Genomic DNA, 24308 nt, shown 5'->3' with positions numbered 1-24308 from the left:
CATCTGCTCCCGATTCCACAAATAACACTTCCTTTCGCCTGTATAACTCAAGAGCAGCTCCCAATCCCACAAATTGGAATCGATAACTTCCCTTGACCTATATTGCTCAACAGCAACTTCCGATACCGGAACATCCACAGCAATAACTACACATTGGAATCGAACACTTCTCTTGACCTATATAGGTCAACAGAAACTACCGATACCAAATCGTAAAACCCAAAACTATAACCACCACCACACACACACACACACACACACACACACACACACACACACACACACACAAGAAACCAACAAAATTGGAATCAAACACTTCCCTTAACCTGTTATCCTTACGACATCTCCACATATAGCCGTTCCTGGTCAGAGACGCCTGAACTTTGGTAAGCCTCATTTCTTCATGACACACTGAACGCTCCACAACTTCATCCAAAAGTCTGAATAGTTGAAGAAATTTTATTAGAGACAACACAGTGTCCCCCATCATTGCCGACAATCGAAAACTGTTGACCTTGTTAGTCACACCCGTACTTACCCCAGACAAAAAAAAAGCAATTTACCAAAATTCACACACAATGAACAGAAAAACAACCACAATAACGTCAACATAACAAAACCAAAACCGTTAACTCACTGAAAAATATTCCGCTGAAAGCACAGTCACTACTGATACCACACATGTGCAATGCTACCATGCAAATGAACCCCATACGCCACGTAACACGGTACTCATAAACACACCACCAGAGAGAAACACCGATCGCAACAATACCCCACCTATAAACACGCCACACATGCAGACTAAACAGTAAACAACACCTAACACACATCACATAAACATACCATCAGAGAGCATCACCAATCACATCAAAATGACACCTACAAACACGCCAGTCTCACAAATTAAATTCCGCGCCGTTGTAATGTCACACACCAAAACAGCCCTACGTCACAGGTCAAAGCCAAACTATTTCTCTTAAAAAGGCAAATATTGCTGACTGGGTTGACCTTTTGGTTTGGAAGCCGTGCTGTGCATTATTTCTCAACATTTTATATTCATTCATATCTATCATAGTAAGTAAATAAATCAAGATTAGTAGTTTGGTTGGAGTATTCATAAAATCTCCCCTTATTTTCACATCATTTTTATCCCTTTTGTGGTCCACAAGTTCTAGAAATCAGAGAATATAAGGGAATTTCAAACATGTCAGGGGAATTAGGCAAATATCAGGGACATTTGAAAGAAGAAAAAAATGGTAAAATCTCATTTTTGTCTCAGTAGATGAAGTGGTTTGTTTACTGTGATGTCATGCATGGTCACTGGCTGGATGGAGTTGAGTGTGTGTGCCGCTTCCCTACTCCCTCATTCTTACAGCTTCTCGCCTTCCAACCATTCCCCTCAGCTTGAAGTCAGTGCTGCCACCATTTCTTGCCAGTAGCCTAGATGCTGCCAATGATAGACAGGGGGATGTGAAGAGTGGATTGTTTGGATCTGATTCTCAGAGACTGTGGACTCAGTCGCCAGAGACAACGGTCATGTGTACATAAGCTGTGTCTGAGTGATAATGTGAAAGTGTGTGCACTCTCATTTTCTGACAAAGGCTATGGCTGAAAATTTAGTTGTGATGTGTGACTATCTTTTGTACGTGCCTGTTCATGGCATGTAGAAATCTAGATATCTTCACAATGAGTTGCTACCTATCCTCATTGTTCTTGATTCTCAGAGTATTTGCACAAGTTATCTGTTGCACGGATTGATCAGCGCAGTCTCATTTCATCAACATGCTGTTTGTGACTCATGAATAGCTGGCCACATGAGTGGATTTTCATGACAGGCCAAAACCGCAGGCCATTTCTGCGGGTATCTCTAATGAATCAGGCCTGCCGATGTGACACCCAACATTTTCCACTAATGTGCAGGTGCTGCCCGTCAGATCTAGTCTCACTGACCTGCCCACAGGCTGGGTCTGTCTGTGTGTGGCATAATGCGGTGGATTTTCATTATGGACCCAGGACTGCAGTGCTTTTCAACAGGCCAGAGACCACAGGCAATGGATTTCAGGAATTGCGACTGTCTTACCACAGGTACATTGTACTGTGTGGCATTTTATAGACATTTTATTTGTTCTAGTAAATTTTGGCTCTTTGGAAGTAGTTCATATGTTAGAAAGTATGGACGATAAGAATGAAAAAAAATTGTAACTGGCAGCTTGTACGGTATATACTAATATATTTCTTGAAATAAAAATCACACAATACTTGTAAAATGAAATGATTGTGTGGCATTGATGGCTGGGAGGCCCCATCCAGGGAAGTTTGATTGCTGGGTTGCAGTGATGCCACATTGGTCAACTTGCGTGTGGGTGATCATGAAATGATGATGAGTACAACATAACACCCTGTCCACGAGTGGAGAAAATATTGAACCGGGGTCTGCTGAATGTTAGACAAGCACATTATCACTCAGCTAAGCAGATGACACACAATACCAGTACATTGGGTAATAATTGACAATAACGAACATAGTATAACCATCATTTTGTTGGCGGTCACCTATAAGTTTTACCCAGGCAAGTGGGGATCTGTCTGGGTGGACTTTCTTCCATAGTTGTTCGTGGGGACACCATGAAGCCTAAGACACCTGTTTCTATTCCCAGTGGTTCAGTTTGGCCATTGGGCAATATTAACACCCAAAATCATGAGGCCTCATGTGGCTAGTCCACCGGAGTCACCTCTCCTGTCAGTGACAGCAATTAAAGTAAATGACCACATTCTGCAGTAGATAATGTTTTTGCTGTCATGAAACATGTGTCACTATTTTATATCCATAGAGCTCTCAAGGTACTTGCAGGGCAACTCAAATCGATGAAGAGGCTGTGGAATGGTACTCTCCTTCTGGAAACTATGAAGGCTAACCAAGTACAGAAGCTGTTGAATGATAAGCTACATGGAAAATATCCCATCAACAGTGAGCTGCATACTGAGTTAAACATCATGAAAAGTGATGTAATATGTTGGGACATTGTGGATATGGATACAAAACAACTGCATCTGAAGTGGGAAAGTGTAAGGCTGACTCAAGTCCAGAAAGTTATGAAAAGGGTTGATGGTGAGCTTCAAAAGTCAGCATCATTTATCCTGGTGTTCAGTCTGCTGAAGCTGCCTGCGTATATTGCAACTGGCATTCTCTGCCTTAAGGGCTGACCTTATGCCCCAAATCCAATGTGCTGCTTCAAGTGGCAATGCTTTGGTCATACCACTATGGGTTGTAACGGTCTGGCAATGTGTGGACGATGTGTTAACATGGGACACAAACAATGTTCTCAATGCACTGCCCCACCTGGGTGTGTTAATTGTTCGCATGCCCCAGTGGTTAGGAACAAGGACTATTCTATCTTTGCTGAAGAAAGGAATATTCAGGAAATTAAAGTCACCCAATGTATCTTTTACACTGACGTGAAGAAAGAATTTAAGGCTTCTGAGCCACAAAGTTTTGTTAAGTCCTGTAAATGCAGCTGCCAGCCTGCACCACTGGTCTTGCAGCCTAGTCTTCCTATCACTGAAACATTGAAAGTTACTGAACATAGTGTAAGTGTAGATAGCAAACCCTCACAGGAGACATAGGAAGAAAGCTATCTGCTCCAAAGCCATCGGATGGAACTAATGACGACCATACCATCGCTGGTATGGATGTCGGCATTGTCGTAAGGGAACCAGTGAGTTCCTCAAGTGACCCATCCCAGTCCTCCCTCCATTGCAGTCTTGCCACCATGGAGGAACAGGAAGGGAAAGAAGATGGAGTTAACCCTTACTGTTAAAATGGCTTCCATACTGCAGTGGAACTTGGAATGGTTTCAGTATACATGTGGAGGAACTCTGTCCGTTAACTCAGGGTAGATGAGTGAGTCTTATCTTCAAGAGACATATTTTAAATCATCTGATGCTCCTGAGCTACATGGCTATGTTGTCAACAAGGAGGACAACCTCAGTGGAGAGAGAGCTAAAGGAGAAGCGTCCATTTTTCACAACAATGTCTACCACCCCTCACTTCTACTCAAGTCATCAATTCCCAATCTAGATTCATCTGCCAGACTGAGTGGTACCAGAAAGACATTTACTTTGTAAGGCAGACTGGACACTTTACAGCCAAATCGCTGTGTTTGAACACTGCAACAGTGTCCAGGAATGGGTGGTTTGTGTTACCCATGTCATTCACCGTGTTGCTGAAGCATCATTCCACAGTCTTCAGGCCTGCCGAAAAGGCAAGCTGTCCCTTGGTGGAGTGACAAATGCTGCACTACAATCCAGTCCAAGCGGTTGGCTCTCCATCGGTTCAAATGCCGACCATCTAGAGAGGACCTCGTAGCATTTGGATAGTAAGGGAAAAATATCACTGAATTATGAGGGAAAACAAAAGAGGTCAGGAAACAGTTCCACTAAAAGTATAATTCCATGGGAGACCATGAGGAAAATTTTTGAGAGAGGAGGGTGTGACCGGTGGCTGCTGCAATGAGAATGGAAGTCTCCAAACCCCTCTTCAACACATTTCTCAGACTATGGTGGCCTATTTTGCTACAGTTACCTCCACAACCAATCAGGATCCAGTTTACAGGCACCACATAGTGTGTGCTTAGAGGAGCAGTTGGACCTTCTGCTACACTACTGATGAAGAACACAGCTACTCCTTTTCCATCTGGAAGCTAGATTCTCCACTGTCTGTGGCTTGCCACAACCCCTGGCCACAATAGGATCCTTCATAGTATGCTGTGGCACCTATCAGGGTGAAGCTAAGAAATCCTCCTAACCCTTTTTAATGTCACTTGAGCATAAGGTTACTTTCCCTACTTGTGGCGAGAGGCAGTTTTAATTCCTCTTTTAAAACCTGGGAAAGACTGCACATGCCTAAGTAGTTGTCATAATGTTGCCCTCACTAACTGTGTGGGGAAGACCTCTTAGTGGATGGTCAACCGCCACCTTGTCTGAATGGTAGAATCCAGGCAGCTTCTTAGTTGCTTTCAGTGCAGGTTCAGGACATATTGCTCCACCTTTGATAAACTGGCCTTCCCGAAGACAGCTATACAACAGGCTTTCCTGCACTGTCATCTTCTGGGTATATTTCTTCACATCAAGAAGGCCTACAATACTATTTGGAGGCTTCGTATCATCAGGCAGTTCCATGAACAGAGTTTTCATGGATATCTTACCACTTTTATGTGGTCCTTCATCTCTCCAGGCTATTTCCAAAATCGAGTTGGTGACATGACTGCACTGAGCGGGGGAACAGTGTCCCTCAAGGTAGTATTTTAAGTGTGACTTTCTTTGGCATAGCTATTAATAGTGTTACATCAGATGTTAAATGTCCTGTACAGTGTTATTTGTGTGTGGATGACTTCTTTGCCTTTTGTTCCTCTTCAAACCTTGCAACGGCAACACGTCAGTTGCAATTCACTCTTCAGCAGTTGGATGAATGGGCAGAGAAGAGGGGCATTAAGTTTTCAGCTGAGAAGTCTGTGTGATTTCTTTTTAACTGTTCCCATTATGTTCTCAAGTTCCCTGAATTGAGGATGAGGGACATTTTTCTTGATTTTAATGATATGGTTAGGTTTGTGGACCTATTTGACTTGAAGCTTACGTGGTGCCATGCCTTAAGGACCTGAAACGGTAGTCTCTCAAAGCACTGAGTATTTTAAAATGCCTTAGCCACAATTCATGGGGGGCGCATTCTTGGATCAATTATGGGTGCATGGTGTATAGGTCTGCAAGACCATCTTATTTAAAGATATTGGACGTAGTGCACAATGAAAGGATTTCGCTAGCCACTTGGATGCTCCAAACGAGCCTCATACTGAGCCTCTGTGCTGAGGCTGCTGAGCTGCCACTTCACATCAGGTGACAGCTGCTCAGTGTGAGCCAGCCGTATAAGATGCTGTCAGTGCCGTATACACCTGTGTACCCTACTGTTACTCGGCCTCCAATGGAAAGACTTTTTCATAATCTGTGACAAGCAATGAGGCCCTGTGGGATTTGTGTGGATTTCCTGTTAGAGGTGGGTGTGGCGGGTTTTAATGTTTTACGCCAAGGTTGGAGCAAATCTCCTCCTTTGCTCCTACAGAGGCCCAGAATTGTTTAAGATTTGATGAATTTGAGGGATGATTGCATTTCCAATTTTACATTTCAGTCTCTGTTTTATAATATTTTAGATTCTAGTAAGGCATTGTGATTTTACAGTCGTGTGAGGTTGGCTCCCAACAGGGGACTTTGTTGACATTTATGTCATCCATCCAACCCTCTCTTCAGGATTCGTCTTCCCCATACCCATAGTGTATTTTCTGTAGAGCTCCATGTGATCCTGAAGGCATTGGAGCAGATGAAGCATCTTCAGGGCAAACAATTTCTCATCTACTCTGATTCTCATAATGCCCTAAAATCGTTGCAGCACATGTATTTAGTAGAGAAATTGGTGCAGCTCATGCATGACCAACTGTACTTCCGACAATGGTGGGGGAGGAAGTGTAATTCTGTTGGGTAACATGGAAATGTGGAAACTTGGAGGAATGAACAGGCCGACAAAGCAGTGAAGGAAGCGTGCAGGGAACATACCATACAGAATGCGCCATTTCCTTCCATGCTGCCATTTTGCTGATGGGTCATAGATCATTTCAGTTATGGGAGGAGAATGGCAGGTAGTGACAGACAATAAGTTGCTGTTGGTGAAGCCAGCTCTCCGGTTATGGAGATCCATGTGCCAATCACTCTGGCATGATGAGGCAACCCTTACCCACCTCCACATTGGCCACTGTCCCCTCACATAAGGCTTTTTACTCCAGGGAGAGGAGCCTCCCATATGTGATGCCTGAAATTTAGGTGGGGGTCTGCCCTCTATTTTACCTGATGACGAGGTGAGTGTGGCGAAGCTTTTAAAATTTTGTGATATGTCTGGATTCTGGCCTAAGATATTAGTATGTTGCAGACTGTCTGGTTTACAACCTTTTCTTCCATCAGTCAGCCAGCTGTATGTATCTTCTTTCTTCTTTTAATTCTTTCCATGTTTTCTCCCTCTTTTACTTTGTGTTGGATTTGACTCAGTGTTTCTCGTAGCTTTTTGTACATGTGTTTAAGTCTTTCAGGACTCATTTATGTTTTTATACACAGGTCTCATGTTACTAATTTTCTGATATTCCTCCACACTCATCTCATTACATTCTATTTCAGGTGCTAAAGACCTTGCTACTGTGCTCCCTCAAAACCTTTTCATCACCATCATCATCGCCATTGTCATTCTTTCCAAAAGATATTAAAAATGTGTAAATTTGGACATAAATGTATCATATTTGTATCATCACAACTATAAATGTCATTCTGCTTTGCTCCCTTCAGGAAAAAAGAAAAATATTCCAAATTTGCACTGCTTCTTACTCCATGCAGTTTGAGTCTCGTGCAATATTCAGTGTACAAATTTGAACATAGTGATAACTAAAACTTGTGTTTACAACTTGCATATTATAACCGTAATAGTGTGTATTTATCCAACACTCGTCATTTGTAGACACATGAGTTGCTGTCTAATGAGAGTTCAGTTACAGTTGTGCTTTTGTTGAAAAACTATAGTAAATCTATAATTTGATCTTCAGATTGTAAGAAATCACTGTTAAAACCAATCCTGTTATTCTTTGAGGCTTGAAAACAAAGCATGTAGCCTTCCAATTCATTGCTAACCAAAGGTAGAAGGTCTGGCTGTGGTGCTTCCACATTTATACATTCAGATCCAAATTCGATTTTCTGTTGGGGTTGTCTCCCATAGTCTTGGAAAGTCCCTAATCAAACCTATGTGGCAGTGTAGAAGAAGATCATTCATGTGCTTTATCTATGATTGGTTTGCACAGTCCTCTTCAACCTTCAAAACAATTGACCATTCTCTCCTCTAACCCTGGCAGGAGACCCTCATAAGGTACTTCCAGCTAGGTCAGTGGACTGAGATTTTTTAAGGAAGTGTTATTCCTCTATCACTCACTCTTTATCTTGACTTTTGGCATTCAGAGTATGTTTTTCCAGTGTTGGGACCAGGTTGGTGAGTAACTATAAAGCCATAAGCTTATGGGTTATAAAATTTACTCCAGCATCATAAAATTAAAATTACAAACTTTTTGTGAACCACTCTTGGAAGAAGAAAAGAATAGGTTCTGGAAAGGTAGATCATGCACTGACGACTGCTTCACACTCGAGATGCTAACTGAAAAGGAAAGAATTCAACCTGAAAACATATCTGGCGTTTGCTGATTTTAAGAAATCTTCCAGTACAGCTGAGAGAAAATACTTTGGAAAATCTGGGCAGAAAGTAACACCCTAATACACACCATAAAAAGCAGTGTGGAACATATACAGTCAAAATGTTATTCCACTTATTGGAATGGAAACACATTCACCAAGTGGTTTGACAAGGATGTTGCCTCTCACTACTCGTGTTCAAAATAGAATTAACAGTGAAAAGGACAGTTGCTACTCAGCATACGGCAGAGATGCCAAGTCACAAATAGGCACGACAAAAAGACTGTCAGAAAGTGAGCTGTCAGCCACAAGACCTTTGTTCAAAATCAAACACAACACACACACACACACACACACACACACACACACACACACACACACACACACACACACTCTTTCTGGCACCTAAAGCCAGACTGAGAGTAGCCGTGCATCGTGTAGAGGCAACGAGGTGTTTGGGGCAACGAGGAGGCTGAAGCAGGAAGGCAATGGGATAGCAGGGTAGGGGTGGGGGACGATAAACTGCTGCTTGTGGGAGTGTGCAGAGACAAGGTGGAGAGAAGGCAGGGGAGCTAGGTGCAGTTGGGATGTCAGGCAGATGGTGGGGTATCGGAAAAGGAGAGAAGAAAAACAACTGGGTGCATTGGTGGAATAGAGGGCAAGTGTAGTGCTGGAATGGGAACAGGGAAGGGGCTTAATAGGTAAGGACAATCACTAACGAAGGTTGAGACCAGGAGGGTCACAGAAACATAGGATATATTCCAGAGAGAGTTCCCACCTGTGCAGTTCAGAAATGCTTGTGTTGATGGGAAAGATCCAGATGCCACAGGCTGTGAAGCAGTCACTGAAATGAAGAACATCTAATGCATTAGAATAACAGAGGAAAACAGCACAGGGTTATGGAAGGGAAGAAAAGCCATGAGGCAAAAATCAAAAAATGGGAAATCCATGACGGAATGTAACAATATTATGAAAAGTATAGTTGCTACTCACCATATAACAGAGATGCCGAACCGCCAATAGGCACAACGAAAAGACTGTATGAAAGTGAGCTTTCAGCAAACAAGTCTATGTTGAAAATAGACAACACACACACACACACACACACACACACACACACACACACACACACAGGCAAACACAGCTCACGCACATGTGGCCACAATCTCTGGCAGCTGAAGCCAGCCTGCGAGCAACAGCGCATGGTGAGAGAGGCTACTGAGTGATGGGAGTAGGAGAAAGCTGGAACAGGGAGGGAGAGGCATAACAGGGTAAGGGTGGGGGATGATAGAGTGCTGCTTGTGGGAGCATGCAGGGACGAGGTGGAGAGAGGGTGGCTCAGGTAGGTGTAGTCAGGAGGCTATACGGTGGATGGGGGGGGGGAGGGATAGCGGAAAAGGAGAGAAGTAAAAAGACTGGGTGTGTTGGTAAAATAGAGGGCTGTGTAGTGCTGGAATGGGAACAGGGAAGGCGTTAGGTAGGTAAGGTCAATGGGTAACAAAGGTTGAGGCCAGGAGGATTACAGGAATGTTTAAATTATCTGTGAATGGAGACAAAATGCCCATGGCCTCGCCTCTGATAGTGTAGGATAAGCCTGGTGGGAAAGATCGGGGACAGGTTGTCTCACATATCAAGGCATGACGATAGGTAATCAAAGCCCTAACGAAGGATATGGGTCAGTTGTTCCAGTCCAGGGGAGTATTGGGTAACAGGGGGGAGGGACGGGGGGGGGGGGGGGGGGTAATTTCTCTGTAACTAGATCTTGGGGGTGTGTAGGGATATGGCATGGGAAATCTGTTTTCAGGCTATGTACGGGGGACAGTACCTGTCTGTGAAACCCTTTATGGTTCTGGGCAAGAGAGCAGCCATCACTTGAATTACGCCATCCCTGGGTGGCTGTGCTTTAGGGGAAGGGATTTTTTTGGTGTGGAAGCGATGGCAACTGTTTAAATGCAGGTACTTTTGGTGGTATAAAATAAGCAACTTTTCTTGAATATCTCACGAATTATGCTTGTCACTACGGCCTAATTTTAATGGGAATCTTCTAGGGTGTGAAACAGTGGGGAGACTTAAGGGGAGGTAGGACGTCAAACGGGCTGACTTGGAGCAGGAGAGGCATCACAGGACATTTTAATTTCCAGTGTCTATACTTTTACAAATAAATTCATAAAACTTTGTCAGCACCGGGAAGGATTCAAGATTCACACTTGTTCGAAAACATAGCAAAATCATTTTTTTATGTGTGAAATTTCATCATTTTTTCACTTACTGATAACTGCATTTGTTGCTATAGGTACACTTTTCTTCATAAGTTAGAGAGATTCTTTGATGAATTTTGCACAGCTTACATACCATATTTACAGGTGTATGAAACTCTAGAATTTATTTAATTTATAAAAAAACGAATGATTTGTTGTATTTTAAACTTCATGTTTAGAAAAAACACAAATTTTGTAGTTAATTGCCTCAATTTTTACCACAGTTTTTAATGGATTTGGAAAATTTTAGACTTCCATACACCTTTAAGTATGGTTTGTATGTTGTGCAAAATTCATTGAACCATCTCTCTTACTTATGAAGAAAAGTGTACATATAGCAACAACTGCTGCCATTAGTAAGTGAAAAAAATGATGAAATTTCACATGTAAAAAAAAATACTTCGTTATGTTTTTGAACTTCCACTGCTATGAGTGTGAATTCTGAATTCTTCCTGGTCATGCTGACAAAATTTTATGAATTTATTTGTAAAAGTATAGACAGTGGAAATTAAAATGTCCTGTGGTGCCTCTCCTGCTCGAAGTTGGCCCGTTTGACGTCCTACCCCACTTAATTGCAATGCATCACATTTTTATTTAGCATCTTCCCAAAGTATCTGTATTTCTGACTCCTGCGTAAGACAAAACAGCATCTACAGAATGACAAGCAAGGCAGAAATTCAATGAAACTCTTTGAAGTACTGCATTAAGTTTTGTTTTAGAGCAACAGAACAGTTCTTAAAGCCTTAGTTAATGAATGCATTATAGGAATCTTTGATCGTAGTTTCAGAGGCAATCTCTTGTTTTCACACATAGACCTCTACAAAAAACAATAAACTCTGCTGTATTTTTCGTTGTACTGAATCCATGTAGATGTTTTTACCCAGTGTTTTTGTGAAGTCCTGCCCCAATGGCTGCCACTTCCAGTACCACTATCATTTTTTGTGAAATTACCAGAAATAGTAACAGGGATTTCATTGTCACAAGCTGCCAAGGATGGATCGCTTTTACTGCCACGCGCTGTTGACTCGATATCACCATCACAATCACAATTACCAGTTGAAGTCCTTTTGTATTTCACTATATACTCATCCTTTCAATGATTTTGACATGCAAGGCACAAAGACACAATACAATTCCAAGCACAGATGACACAGGTCAAATAGAACACAAACTAACGTTTAATGGTGTACATATTCTGACTTCAGACTACTTCGTTGTTTGTTCAGTTGTTGAAGCCTGGAAATTCAAATTTAGGATAAGTTACAGTACAGCCAACAGGGTTTCACAAGGAAAAAAAATCTCTCACTGCCTGTTGTGTTTCGTGATTGTTGCAGAGCTGCAAATTAAACCACAAAGAACTTCGCTAAGTTGTTTTAATTACTGTCCATTTACTGAATGTTTTAGCCAGGAGAGATGGGGCACTTTTCACAGCAGGTATGTTGGCTCACTAGTAACATATGTGGCTGTATCAAAAAGTTATATTAAAAGAAACCACTATTTAAATTCATACTTCATGGTATAAATGTTCTCATCATGTCATACTCAACCGGCTTCATTTTTAGCTATTTAATACAATAATAATAATAATAATAATAATCCCCGTGGAGGCCCGGGAAAAAAATAGGCCTCCGGTATGTTCTGCCATTCATAAAAGGCGACGAAAAGAACAAAGCACTAATAGGGCTAACCCCCCTTTTAGTGTGATTAGTTGGTTCAGGACACAACTAAAGAAGCCTCGGACAAGCGCCGTCATGGTCGGGGACGACGTTTGCACCCTATGCCCACCCACAATGGTAAGGACACTGCTAGCCAACTGGAAAATGATTTAAATCCAAATATAGGTGTTTTGCAGGATATGCTTCCTGCAACCACCCTAGAAGGAAAACAAAGATAGAGGATGAGATGGTCAGATGAAGTTAATCGACACCTCATGTTCTGTTATTGTTGTTGTTCTGGTCTTCAGTCCTGAGACTGGTTTGATGCAGCTCTCCATGCTACTCTATCTTGTGCAAGCTTCTTCATCTCCCAGTACCCACTGCAACCCACATCCTTCTGAATCTGCTTAGTGTAGTCATCTCTTGGTCTCCCTCTACGATTTTTACCCTCTACGCTGCCCTCCAATAGTAAATTGGTGATCCCTTGATGCCTCAGAACATGTCCTACCAACCGATCCCTTCTTCTGGTCAAGTTGTGCCACAAACTTCTCTTCTCCCCAATCCTATTCAATACTTCCTCATTAGTTATGTGATCTAACCATCAAATCTTCAGCATTCTTCTGTAGCACCACATTTCAAAAGCTTCTATTCTCTTCTTGTCCAAACTATTTATCATCCATGTTTCACTTCCATACATGGCTACACTCCATACAAATACTTTCAGAAATGACTTCCTGGCACTTAAATCTATACTCGATGTTAAAAAATTTCTCTTCTTCAGAAACGGTTTCCTTGCCGTTGCCAGTCTACATTTTATATCCTCTCTACTTCGACCATCATCAGTTATTTTGCTCCCCAAATAGCAAAACTCCTTTACTACTTTAAGTGTCTCATTTCCTAATCTAATTCCCTCAGCATCACCTGACTTAATTCAACTACATTCCATGATCTTTGTTTTTGTTGATGTTCATGTTATATCCTCCTTTCAAGACACTGTCCATTCCATTCAACTGCTCTTCCAAGTCCTTTGCTGTCTCTGACAGAATTACAATGTCATCGGCAAACCTCAAAGTTTTTATTTCTTGTCCATGGATTTTAATACCTACTCCAAATTTTTCTTTTGTTTCCTTTACTGCTTGCTCAATATACAGACTGAATAACATTGGGGAGAGACTACAGCCCTGTCTCACTCCCTTCCCAACGATTGCTTCCCTTTCATGTCCCTCGACTCTTATAACTGCCATCTGGTTTCTGTACAAATTGTAAATATCCTTTCGCTCCCTGTATTTTACCCCTGCCACCTTTAGAATTTGAAAGAGAGTATTCCAGTCAACATTGTCAAAAGCTTTCTCTAAGTCTACAAATGCTAGAAACGTAGGGTCAGTATTGCCTCTGTTACTACCAAGCAACAAACCTAGGAACCAACACAACTGGATACAGATCACAAGTATACACAACATTTATTACCAGATACCCAGAATTAAAATTTTTAACAGATCCGTGTAATAATAAAAAATACAGGATACCCCAGTCAGAATTAGAAAACATCAAACAACAAGTACAACAAATACTGGAACAAAATAATGTGCAATCAGAAGAAGAAGAAAATACAGTAATGGACTCAAACATCCCAGAGGAAACAAACAAAGAACAACACACATCAATTAAAAAATCAGAGGAAAACGAAATCTTAAGACTGCCACCAGAACAAGTACAAATAGAACACGAAGTGACACACATGTTAAATATAGAAGAAAAATTTCAGCTGACATATATAGAATACAAAGACACAAATACAGACATTAGACCATTCTTGCATAGACCGCCAAATAACCCACAAGTCGAAACAACAATAAAAACTATCAACACAATCATTAACAACAAAATAAATGAAAACACAACTATGGAAGAGTTACAACTACTGGTTTATATAGGAGCACTCACTACACTAAATATACACACTAGGCAGAGATCAGAACCAACCAACACACAGAAGAAACCCACAAAACCAGCATGGCAACACAGGCTACAGATCAGAATAGAAAAACTGAGAAAAGACATTGGACAGCTAACACAATTTATAAAACATCAAATGTCAGAAAAAAAACGAAAAAGGTTAGGTAAAATCTCACAACAAGAAGCGATAGAGCAATTAGATGAGAAGAAGCAGAAATTACAAGCATTGGCCAAACGACTTAGAAGATACAAAAAAAGTGAAAATAGAAGGAAACAAAACCAAACATTCAACACAAACCAAAAGAAATTTTACCAGACAATAGATAACACACACATTAAAATAGACAATCCACCAAACATAACAGACATGGAACACTTCTGGAGCAACATATGGTCAAACCCGGTACAACATAACAGGCATGCACGGTGGATAGAAGCAGAAACAGACACATACAAGATAATACCACAAATGCCTGAAGTGATAATTTTGCAACATGAAGTCACTAAAGCAATTAATTCTACTCACAATTGGAAAGCCCCTGGAAAAGATAAAATAGCAAATTTCTGGCTAAAGAAGTTCACCTCAACACATTCACTTCTAACTAAATTATTTAACAGTTACATTTCAGACCCATAAACATTCCCTGATACACTTACATGTGGAATAACTTATATGAAACGTAAAGATCAAGCAGACACAGCAAACACAGCTAAATACCGCTCCACAACATGCCTACCAACAATATACAAAATATTAACTTCAGTCATTACACAGAAATTAATGACACATACAACACAGAACAAAATTATAAATGAAGAACAAAAAGGCTGTTGCAAAGGAGCACGAGGATGTAAAGAGCAACTGATAATAGATGCAGAGGTGACATATCAAGCTAAAACTAAACAAAAGTCACCACACTACACATACATTGATTACCGAAAAGCTTTTGATAGTGTACCCCACTCAGGGTTACTACAGATATTGGAAATATACAAAGTAGATCCTAAATTGAGACAGTTCCTAAACATAGTAATGAAGAATTGGAAAACCACACTTAATATCCAAATAAATTCAAATAATATCACATCACAGCCAATACAGATTAAGTGTGGAATATACCAAGGAGACTCATTAAGTCCTTTCTGGTTCTGCCTTGCTCTGAACCCACTATCCAACATGCTAAATAATACAAATTATGGATACAATATTATTGGAACATACCCACACAAAATCACACATTTGCTATACATGGATGATCTAAAACTATTGGCAGCAACAAATCAACAACTCAACCAATTACTAGAGATAACAGAAGTATTCAGCAATGATATAAATATGGCTTTTGGAACAGACAAATGTACGAAAAGTAGCATAGTCAAGGGAAAACACATTAAACAAGAAGATTACATATTGGATAACCACAGCAACTGCATAGAAGCGATGGAAAAAACAGATGCCTATAAATATCTAGGATACAGACAAAAAATAGGAATAGATAATACAAATATTAAAGAAGAACTAAAAGAAAAATATAGACAAAGACTAACAAAAATACTAAAAACAGAATTGACAGCGAGAAACAAAACAAAAGCTATAAATACTTATGCTATACCAATATTGACCTACTCATTTGGAGTAGTGAAATGGAGTAACACAGACCTAGAAGCACTCAATACACTTACACGATCACAATGCCACAAATATAGAATACATCACATTCATTCAGCAACAGAAAGATTCACATTAAGCAGAAAGGAAGGAGGAAGGGGATTTATCGACATAAAAACCTACATTATGGACAGGTAGACAATTTAAGAAAATTCTTTCTAGAACAAGCAGAAACTAACAAAATACACAAAGCAATCACTCATATAAATACATTGGCTACACCACTGCAATTTCATAACCACTTCTACAACCCTTTAGATCACATAACATCAACAGATACGAAGAAAGTAAATTGGAAAAAGAAAACACTACATGTCAAGCACCCGTATCATCTAACAGCCACACATCGATCAAGATGCATCCAACACATGGCTAAGAAAAGGCAATATATACAGTGAGACGGAAGGATTCATGATTGCAATACAAGATCAAACAATAAACACCAGATATTACAGCATGCATATTATTAAAGATCCCAATAGCACAACAGATAAATGCAGACTTTGCAAACAACAAATACAAACAGTAGATCACATCACAAGCGGATGTACAATACTAGAAAATACAGAATACCCCAGAAGACATGACAATGTAGCAAAAATAATACACCAACAGCTTGCCTTACAACATAAACTTATAAAACAACACGTTCCCACTTACAAGTATGCACCACAAAATGTACTGGAGAATGATGAATACAAATTATACTGGAACAGAACCATTATAACAGATAAAAGAACACCACATAACAAACCTGACATCATACTCACCAATAAAAAGAAGAAATTAACACAACTAATTGAAATATCCATACCCAATTCAACAAGTATACAAAAGAAAACAGGAGAAAAAATTGAAAAATACATCCAACTGGCTGAGGAGTCAAGGATATGTGGCATCAGGATAAAGTTGACATTATACCAATTATACTATCAACTACAGGAGTCATACCACACAATGTCCACCAGCACATCAATGCAATACAGCTACATCCAAACTTATATATACAACTACAGAAATCCATAATTATTGATACATGTTCAATTACCCAAAAGTTCCTAAATGCAATATAACATATACCGTACCGTTAAAAGGAAGTCACGCTTGATCAAGGTCCACGTCACTTTCTACTTCTGACCAGACATAACGTCTGAGATAAGAAAGAAATAATAATAATAATAATAATTAAACATTACTGCCTTCAGTTTATGTTATTGACTTAAAAAGCAGCACTCCCTTAATATTTGATTTTTTTTAGAAAATGGTCACTTCACTTATATGTCATTGTGGATTTTAATTCCTACAAATTCAGTTAGCCATTTGTTTTAAAATAACCTTTTTACAGTGCTGTATTACAAAAACCAGCTACCCATCAATGTGGTGAGCAAGTCAATTTTAACACTAATGTAAAGAAAAAATAATTCTGCAGTTTTCAGTGAGGAACGCTGTGCATACTCACTCAAATTTTGGGGTTTGCTTGAGCAACCAATCATACCTATGTAGCTTATGCAGCATGATACTCCACTTTATTAACGGGATGTCTCATTTTGTTTTGGTTTCTCTAATGACATGCTGTGCTACTGTAGTATGGGGATTTCATTGTGTGCCGTAAGTGCAAGCATTTATCTGCAAACCAATTACCAAACCAAAATTAATTATGTAATATTATTTTTTGAGGTCACACTTGAAACTTTATGACTTACCCTCGTATGTTGCATTGATAGTGTGTGTGTGTGTGTGTGTGTGTGTGTGTGTGTGTGTGTGTGTGTTTTTGTTTGTACATTTCACCTTTATGTTTAATTTTTGTATTTTGTTCACAATACGTCATTTAATTGGTGTGTGTTCACATCCTAATGATCATTTGATTTTGCTTGAAACATGTTATTTACTTGATCTGGTGGTGACATCAATGCAGTATGGATCTGGTGGAGCAACGATGCAGTGTTTCAAGGAGGGAATTGGGCTAGCTCAGATTTTATTGCGTGCTAGACTCATACACATCTGGTGTAACTGATGATTTGTATACAATGATTTGTTGGTTTTTGCAATTTTTTTAAAATTTATATATTTTCATATATTAGTAGATGCATTTAAAATTGTAAAAACCCATCCCTTGCTTTTAGAACTATTAGTTCCTTGCTAAGGGAAGGCAGAGGCTTAAGTTGGGAAGAAAGATTAGAAAGAAGGGCCTGCTCACTCAGACTCAGGTTGCTGGGAATTCACTTCAGCAAGTATGTTTATAGATGTAGATATTACGAAACTGTCAGAAATTTGTTAATTGATTACATTAAAGATTTACATGTTTTTCTTTTCAGATTTTGGTACATCAGTCTAGTTGCATGCTATCGTAATTTGACAACTTGTACCTGGCATCACTTTCCAGAAGAAGCTGAACTGGAATACGACTTATGGCTTGTCAACGGAAATCCCAATGTCACTGGATTTACTTCCCTGGTGTACCAGTTCTCTTTTGACAAACAGGTTTGTGTACTTGACTGAGAATTAAGCTTTATTCATTAACATCCTTGATTGCCATGCAACATTTCACTAGTATTAATAATTTATTCATCCAGTGATAATTTTTTTGATGATGTAGGATCGATCGTTCATCTTATTATGAGGGAGACATAAGTTTACTCATATTATGGGAGGACAGATAGTGTGTCACTGCTTATTGAAGGGTGATGCTTACATCTGCATGATGTGACTTGCAAAAACGTAAACCAGGAGGGCCAGACAGTGTGTGAGCCTGCGGACTCCTGAAAGTGAGGGTAATGTCTCACCACATGCACTACATCATTCATTTACACCTAACACAACAATTGTCTTACTTTTGTGCATACTACGAACAACATAGCTTAATAACACGTTCCTTCAGTCTCTCCACACTTTTCACTGTACATATCATACACACTTACCAGTAACCTTAGGACCAAGGCTGTGCTGAGTAACAGAGTAAAATCCACTCATGTTGAGATATGATTGGAATCACATTTTTTTCTCTCAGCATTCATTATTTAAGAGATACGCTTTGATTGTTTTTTAGATAAGTTTATGTTAGGTAGTGTTTTGAAACGTGTGTTTGGAAAGAGATTTTGAGCATGTTGTGGGCTGAAAAAGTGATAAATAAAATAGTATTGAAAAAATAAAACAAAAAATATCTTTGGAGGATAAAATAATCCAGACAAAATTAAGGTACTTTTGGCATATCACGAGAACAGTAAACACACCAGACAAAACTGTAATGCTAAAGTGTATTTTTGCATAATTGACAAGACTGATTCTCCAGGTCTTTGGTACAGAGCTGAGTGGAATGTCTGAATCAGAGGCTCAAGCAGCTCTGTGACTGTGTAAGCTCGAGATTACTTGACTTGGATCATAGAGTGTAGGGGTGACATGATCTGCTTAATAGATCAGAGGACCATTATACATGGGAGGCAGCTACATAGAGAGTATAGTAGGGGCTGGATGTAAAGGAGCACATGGTTTTCAGGTTAGTGTTTCTAGGTGAACTTCATCCAAGGGTACAGGTTTGAAGGAAGCAGGTCAAACACAGGACTAGAGTAAACCTAGAAAACATCAGTACTATATTTGTAAATTATTGTAGCTGCCATGGGAAAGTCAAAATCACTCCAAGTGCTCTTACAAAGCGCTAAAGTAGAAATTTTTGTAGGTACTTAAATCTGTCTAAAACCCTTAGATAAGTTCATCTAAACTTTTTACCAAGGATATAATGGTGTACACAAAGGATAGACAAAATTTAGTTGGTAGTGGTGTGTCTGTCACTGGAGTGGGTCATCTTATAATGGAATTAAAGTAGCTCTTTCATGTGAGCTAGTGTGGGTATAGGTTATACTTGACAATGGAAATAAATTAATAATTGGTTACTTTTACTAACCCCTGAATTCAGGTGATGTAGTTTCTGAAAGGGTCAATGACAGTTTCAGTCTTATTTCAAACAATGGAAACTCCAGGTAGGAATATCAACAATGTAGGAAAAGACAGATTGCTACTAACCATAAAGAAGACACGTCAACTTGCAGACAGGCACACTTAAAAGACTCTCACATATAGCTTTCAGCCACAGCCTTCGTCAATAAAACACATACACACGACTGCTAACTGCAGCAACTTGACCAGAAATTCTGGAGTTGGCAATTTTGTGTGTGTGTGGATCTTTTACTGATGAAGTGTGTGGTCGGAAGCTATATGTGAGTGCCTCTTAATTGTGTCTGTCTGCAACTTGACATGTCTTCTTAATGGTAAGTAACAATCAGTCTTTTCCTACATTGTGAGTGCCTCTTAATTGTGTCTGTCTGCAACTTGACATGTCTTCTTAATGGTAAGTAACAATCAGTCTTTTCCTACATTGTTGAGTCTTATTTCAAATAGATAACTCATCCCATACAATTATAGTTCGTGCTGACTTTGATGTGCCCTTGCTATGTTGACGAAAATACATATTCTAAGGTGGTGGTAGGCATAAAACATCATTGGAATTTGTGAAATACCAAAATCTGGGTGTAGTTAAGTGTCAGAGGTGGCCAGATGTGGTAATCAGTTGCCTCCTCTGTCAGGAGACATAGTAACAGAGCACTTCAGAAAGAACTTACAGAATTTTGTGAGTGAGTTTACTGATTACTGACCTTGCTGTTGTAGTAGGGGGGACTTCAGTGTGCCAGCTAATGAGACAATTGTGGAATCAAAACTGGTGTCAGAGATAATAGTTCGTATGGTATTATTGTGAATGTCTGGTATCAAAATTACTTCAAGCAATTAGTTAGAGAACCTACTTTTCAGGTAACATCTTAGACCTCCTAGCAACAAAGAGACCTAAACTTTTCTAATCAGTTAACATAGAAGGTGGCATTGGTGATCATAAGGCTCTGATAGCATCAGCGACTCTCGAGTATTACAAGGAATGTTGAGAAAGATAAGAAATTGTTTTTGTTTAGCAAGAATGATAGGATACAAGTTGCAAAGTATTTGAGTAGCCAACATAAAATATTCAACTCTGAGAACAAAGATGTGGAGCACAAATGAATAAAATTCCAAAGTATTCTTCAATATGACATAAACAGGTATGTGCTGAACAAGGTTTTAAGAGATGGGAAAGAACCACTGTGATATAATAGCTGTATTAGAAAATTTCTGTTAAAGGAAAGAGAGCTTCACTATCACATGTCTGCCAGAGTCAAAGCCTAGCTGACAAACAAAAGCTGAACATAGTGAAAATGAGTGTAACGAGAGCAATGAGAGAAGTGTTCAATGAATATGAAGGTAAAATTTAGTCACCTCATGCGATTAAAAACACTATAAAGTTTCGGTCTTATTTAAATAGATCAAACTCATCTATTCAGTCTCTCAGTGCCTGTACCAAAACGGAAGACGACAGAGAGGAGGCCAAAATACTGAATTTGGTCTTCCAAAGTTGTTTCACCATGGATGATCAAAATATGGTTCCTCCTTTCGACCGTCATAAAAACACCGAAATGGCAGATATTGAGATAAGTGATTGCAGAATACAAAAGCTACTACAGTTACTTAATAGTGAAAAATCATTGCATCAAATGAAATACCAGTAAATTTCTACAGAGATTATCTGGAATAACTTGTTTCCTTTGTATCTGTAGTTTATCATATGTCACTGGAGCAACATAGGGTACCTAGCAACAAGAAAAAAAAAAGTGCAGATCATTTCCATTTTCAAGAGGGTCAAAGAACAGATGCATGTAATTAGCTGATGTCAGTCTGTGGTAGAATTATAAAACATATATATGCTCATGTATTATGGTGATTTTCGGCAATGAAAAATCTCCTCTGTAAATCAACATGGGTTCCACAAACATAGATATTACAAAACTGAGCTGAATGTGTTTGTGCATGAGATCAAGTGCACCCATGCTGATGCCATGTTCCTTGACTTCACGAAGGCATTTGGTACCATTTCAAGCTGAAAAAAGAAAAAAAGAAGAATTGGATCACATTTGTGACTGAATTCAGGATTTTATTGCAGATAGAACTCAGCATATAATTATTAATGAAATGAAACTGACAGATATAAAGATTACTTCAGGAGTGTTTCAAGACAGTGTGATGCTACACAAATATTAAGAAACATTTGAACATGAGCATCACTCTGGGTGCAGACAGATGGGTACACGGATTCCACCATGGGGGAGTGTTGGCTTCAAGAAGGCCATTTGGCCACCATAGTGGACAATGTTGAAAGCTCCATACAGCATTTCACAGGTGACATGGTTGTCTGTAAGAAGGAAGCAGTGCCGGAGGATGCTAGCAAATTGCTAGAAGACATTCAGAGGATTGACAGTTAGTCAAAGGACTGGCAGTTTACCCGGAACATTAATAAATTTAACTTGTTGTTGTTGTTGTTGTGGTCTTCAGTCCAGAGACTGGTTTGATGCAGCTCTGCATGCTGCTCTATCCTGTGCAAGGTTCTTCATCTCCCAGTACCTACTGCAACCTACATCCTTCTGAATCTGTTTAGTGTATTCATCTCTTGGTCTCCCTCTACTATTCTTACCCTCCACGCTGCCCTCCAATTCTAAATTCGTGATCCCTTGATGCCTCAGAACATGCCCTACCAACCGGTCCCTTCTTCTTGTCAAGTTGTGCCACAAACTCCTCTTCTCCCCAATTCTATTCAATACCTCATCATTAGTTACGTGATCCACCCATCTAATCTTCAGCATTCTTGTGTAGCACCACATTTGGAAAGCTTCTATTCTCTTCTTGTCCAAACTATTTATCATCCATGTTTCACCTCCATACATGGCTACACTCCATACAAATACTTTCAGAAACAACTTCCTGACAGTTAAATCTTTACTCGATGTTAACAAATTTCTCTTCTTCAGAAACGCTTTCCTTACCATTGCCAGCATACATTTTATATCCTCTCTACTTCGACCATCATCTGTTATTTTGCTCCCCAAATAGCAATACTCATTTACTACGTTAAGCGTCTCATTTCCTAATCTAATTCCCGCAGCGTCACCAGATTTAATTCGACTACATTCCATTATTCTCATTTTGCTTTTGTTGATGTTCATCTTATATCCTTTCAAGACCATGTCCATTCTGTTCAATTGCTCTTCCAGGTCCTTTGCTGTCTCTGACAGAATTACAATGTCATTGACGAAACTCAAAGTTTTTAACTTGCTATGCGTAAATGGGTGAAAAAATCCACTACTGTGTGATTACACTGTTTGTGAAAAATCGCCTGAAACAATAACTTCCGTAAAATACTTAAGGCTAACGATCCAGACTGACCCAAAGTGCAACAGCCATGAAAAACAAATGTTAGGAAAAGCTTATGTGAGTTGGAGATTCCTATGATGAATCTTGAGGAGATGTAATTCATTCACAAAAGTGATGGCTTACAAAAGACTTGGGTTCGATCATTTTTTGAGTCTTGTTCATTAGTCTGGGACTCTTACCAGGGTGAATTGACAGAACTGAAAGACAACTAATTGTTCAATGATTGTTTAGGTGCTGCAAGTACATTACTCAGATGCTCAACAATCTCCAGTGGAAAATGGTACAAGAAAGGACTGTGTTTCACAGAAAGGTATACTATTGAAAATCTGAAGAGTACATTGTGGGAAGAGGCAGTCTATGTTTCTCTTTCTCCCACATACATCTCACAAAATTACCACGATGAGATATTCTGAGAAATTAGGTCTAATACAGAGATTTACCAACAGTTGTCCTTCCAAAATGCCATTTGGAAATGGAACAGGAAGGGGGAAACAGCTAGTGATACAAGATGTACTCTCCACTATGCACCACAAGATGGCTTACAGGTTGTAATCACTGATGTAATAATGTATTCTTCAAAAATTATTTTGTGCAATTAGTTCAGGAGTCCACACAAAAGTATCGGTGGTTGCAGTAACATATTAGACTGCTTAGTGGCAAAGAATCCTGAGCAAATAAATAGCACCAGTGACCGCAAGGTCATTGGAGCGAGACTGAGTACCGTATTATCCAAATCCACCAAACATAAATGTAAAATTTATCTACTCAGAACATCAGATAAAAGTTTGCTTGACGCATTTCTAAGAGTGAGTCTGAGCAACATAAATCAATTTAAGACTAGTCTTACCATCCTGGCAGTATACCAGTTAGGTTTCTTTCTCAATATGCTGATGAAATAGCCTAATATTTAACAGTCATATACAACCGCTTGCTCGATGTAAGATCTGTACCTAAAGTCTGTTAAGCTGCACAAGTCACAGCAATATACGAGAAAGGAAACTGGTGAAACCTATATCATTGACATTGATTTCTAGTGGGATTTTGGGACATGTACTGTGTTTGAACATTATGAAATGCCTCGTAGAAAACTATCTTATGACACATAATCAGCTCAGAGTCAGAAAATATCATTCTTGTGAAATACAACTGGCTGTTAATTCACACAAAGTATTGAGTACTGTTAACAGGTCACAAGTTGATTCCATTTTCTAGATTTACAAA

The 24308-nt window shown here is 39.4% G+C and overlaps 1 protein-coding gene across 1 annotated transcript in view; it reads left to right on the top strand.

The window, feature by feature from the left end:
• The window catches only part of LOC126331946 (integral membrane protein GPR180), a 51134-nt gene that overhangs the window by 4218 nt on the left and 22608 nt on the right, over positions 1-24308 (top strand). The window contains exon 2 of the mRNA XM_049996538.1: positions 18122-18287. Within this exon, the coding sequence (XP_049852495.1) occupies positions 18122-18287 (166 nt within the window). The remainder of the gene's footprint in view (positions 1-18121; positions 18288-24308) is intronic.

This window comes from Schistocerca gregaria, chromosome 1 (assembly GCF_023897955.1).
Source record: "Schistocerca gregaria isolate iqSchGreg1 chromosome 1, iqSchGreg1.2, whole genome shotgun sequence".
Taxonomy (NCBI): Eukaryota; Metazoa; Arthropoda; class Insecta; order Orthoptera; family Acrididae; genus Schistocerca; species Schistocerca gregaria.
The sequence above is the reverse complement of the archived record's forward strand: the minus strand, read 5'-3'. Positions and strand labels throughout refer to the sequence as shown.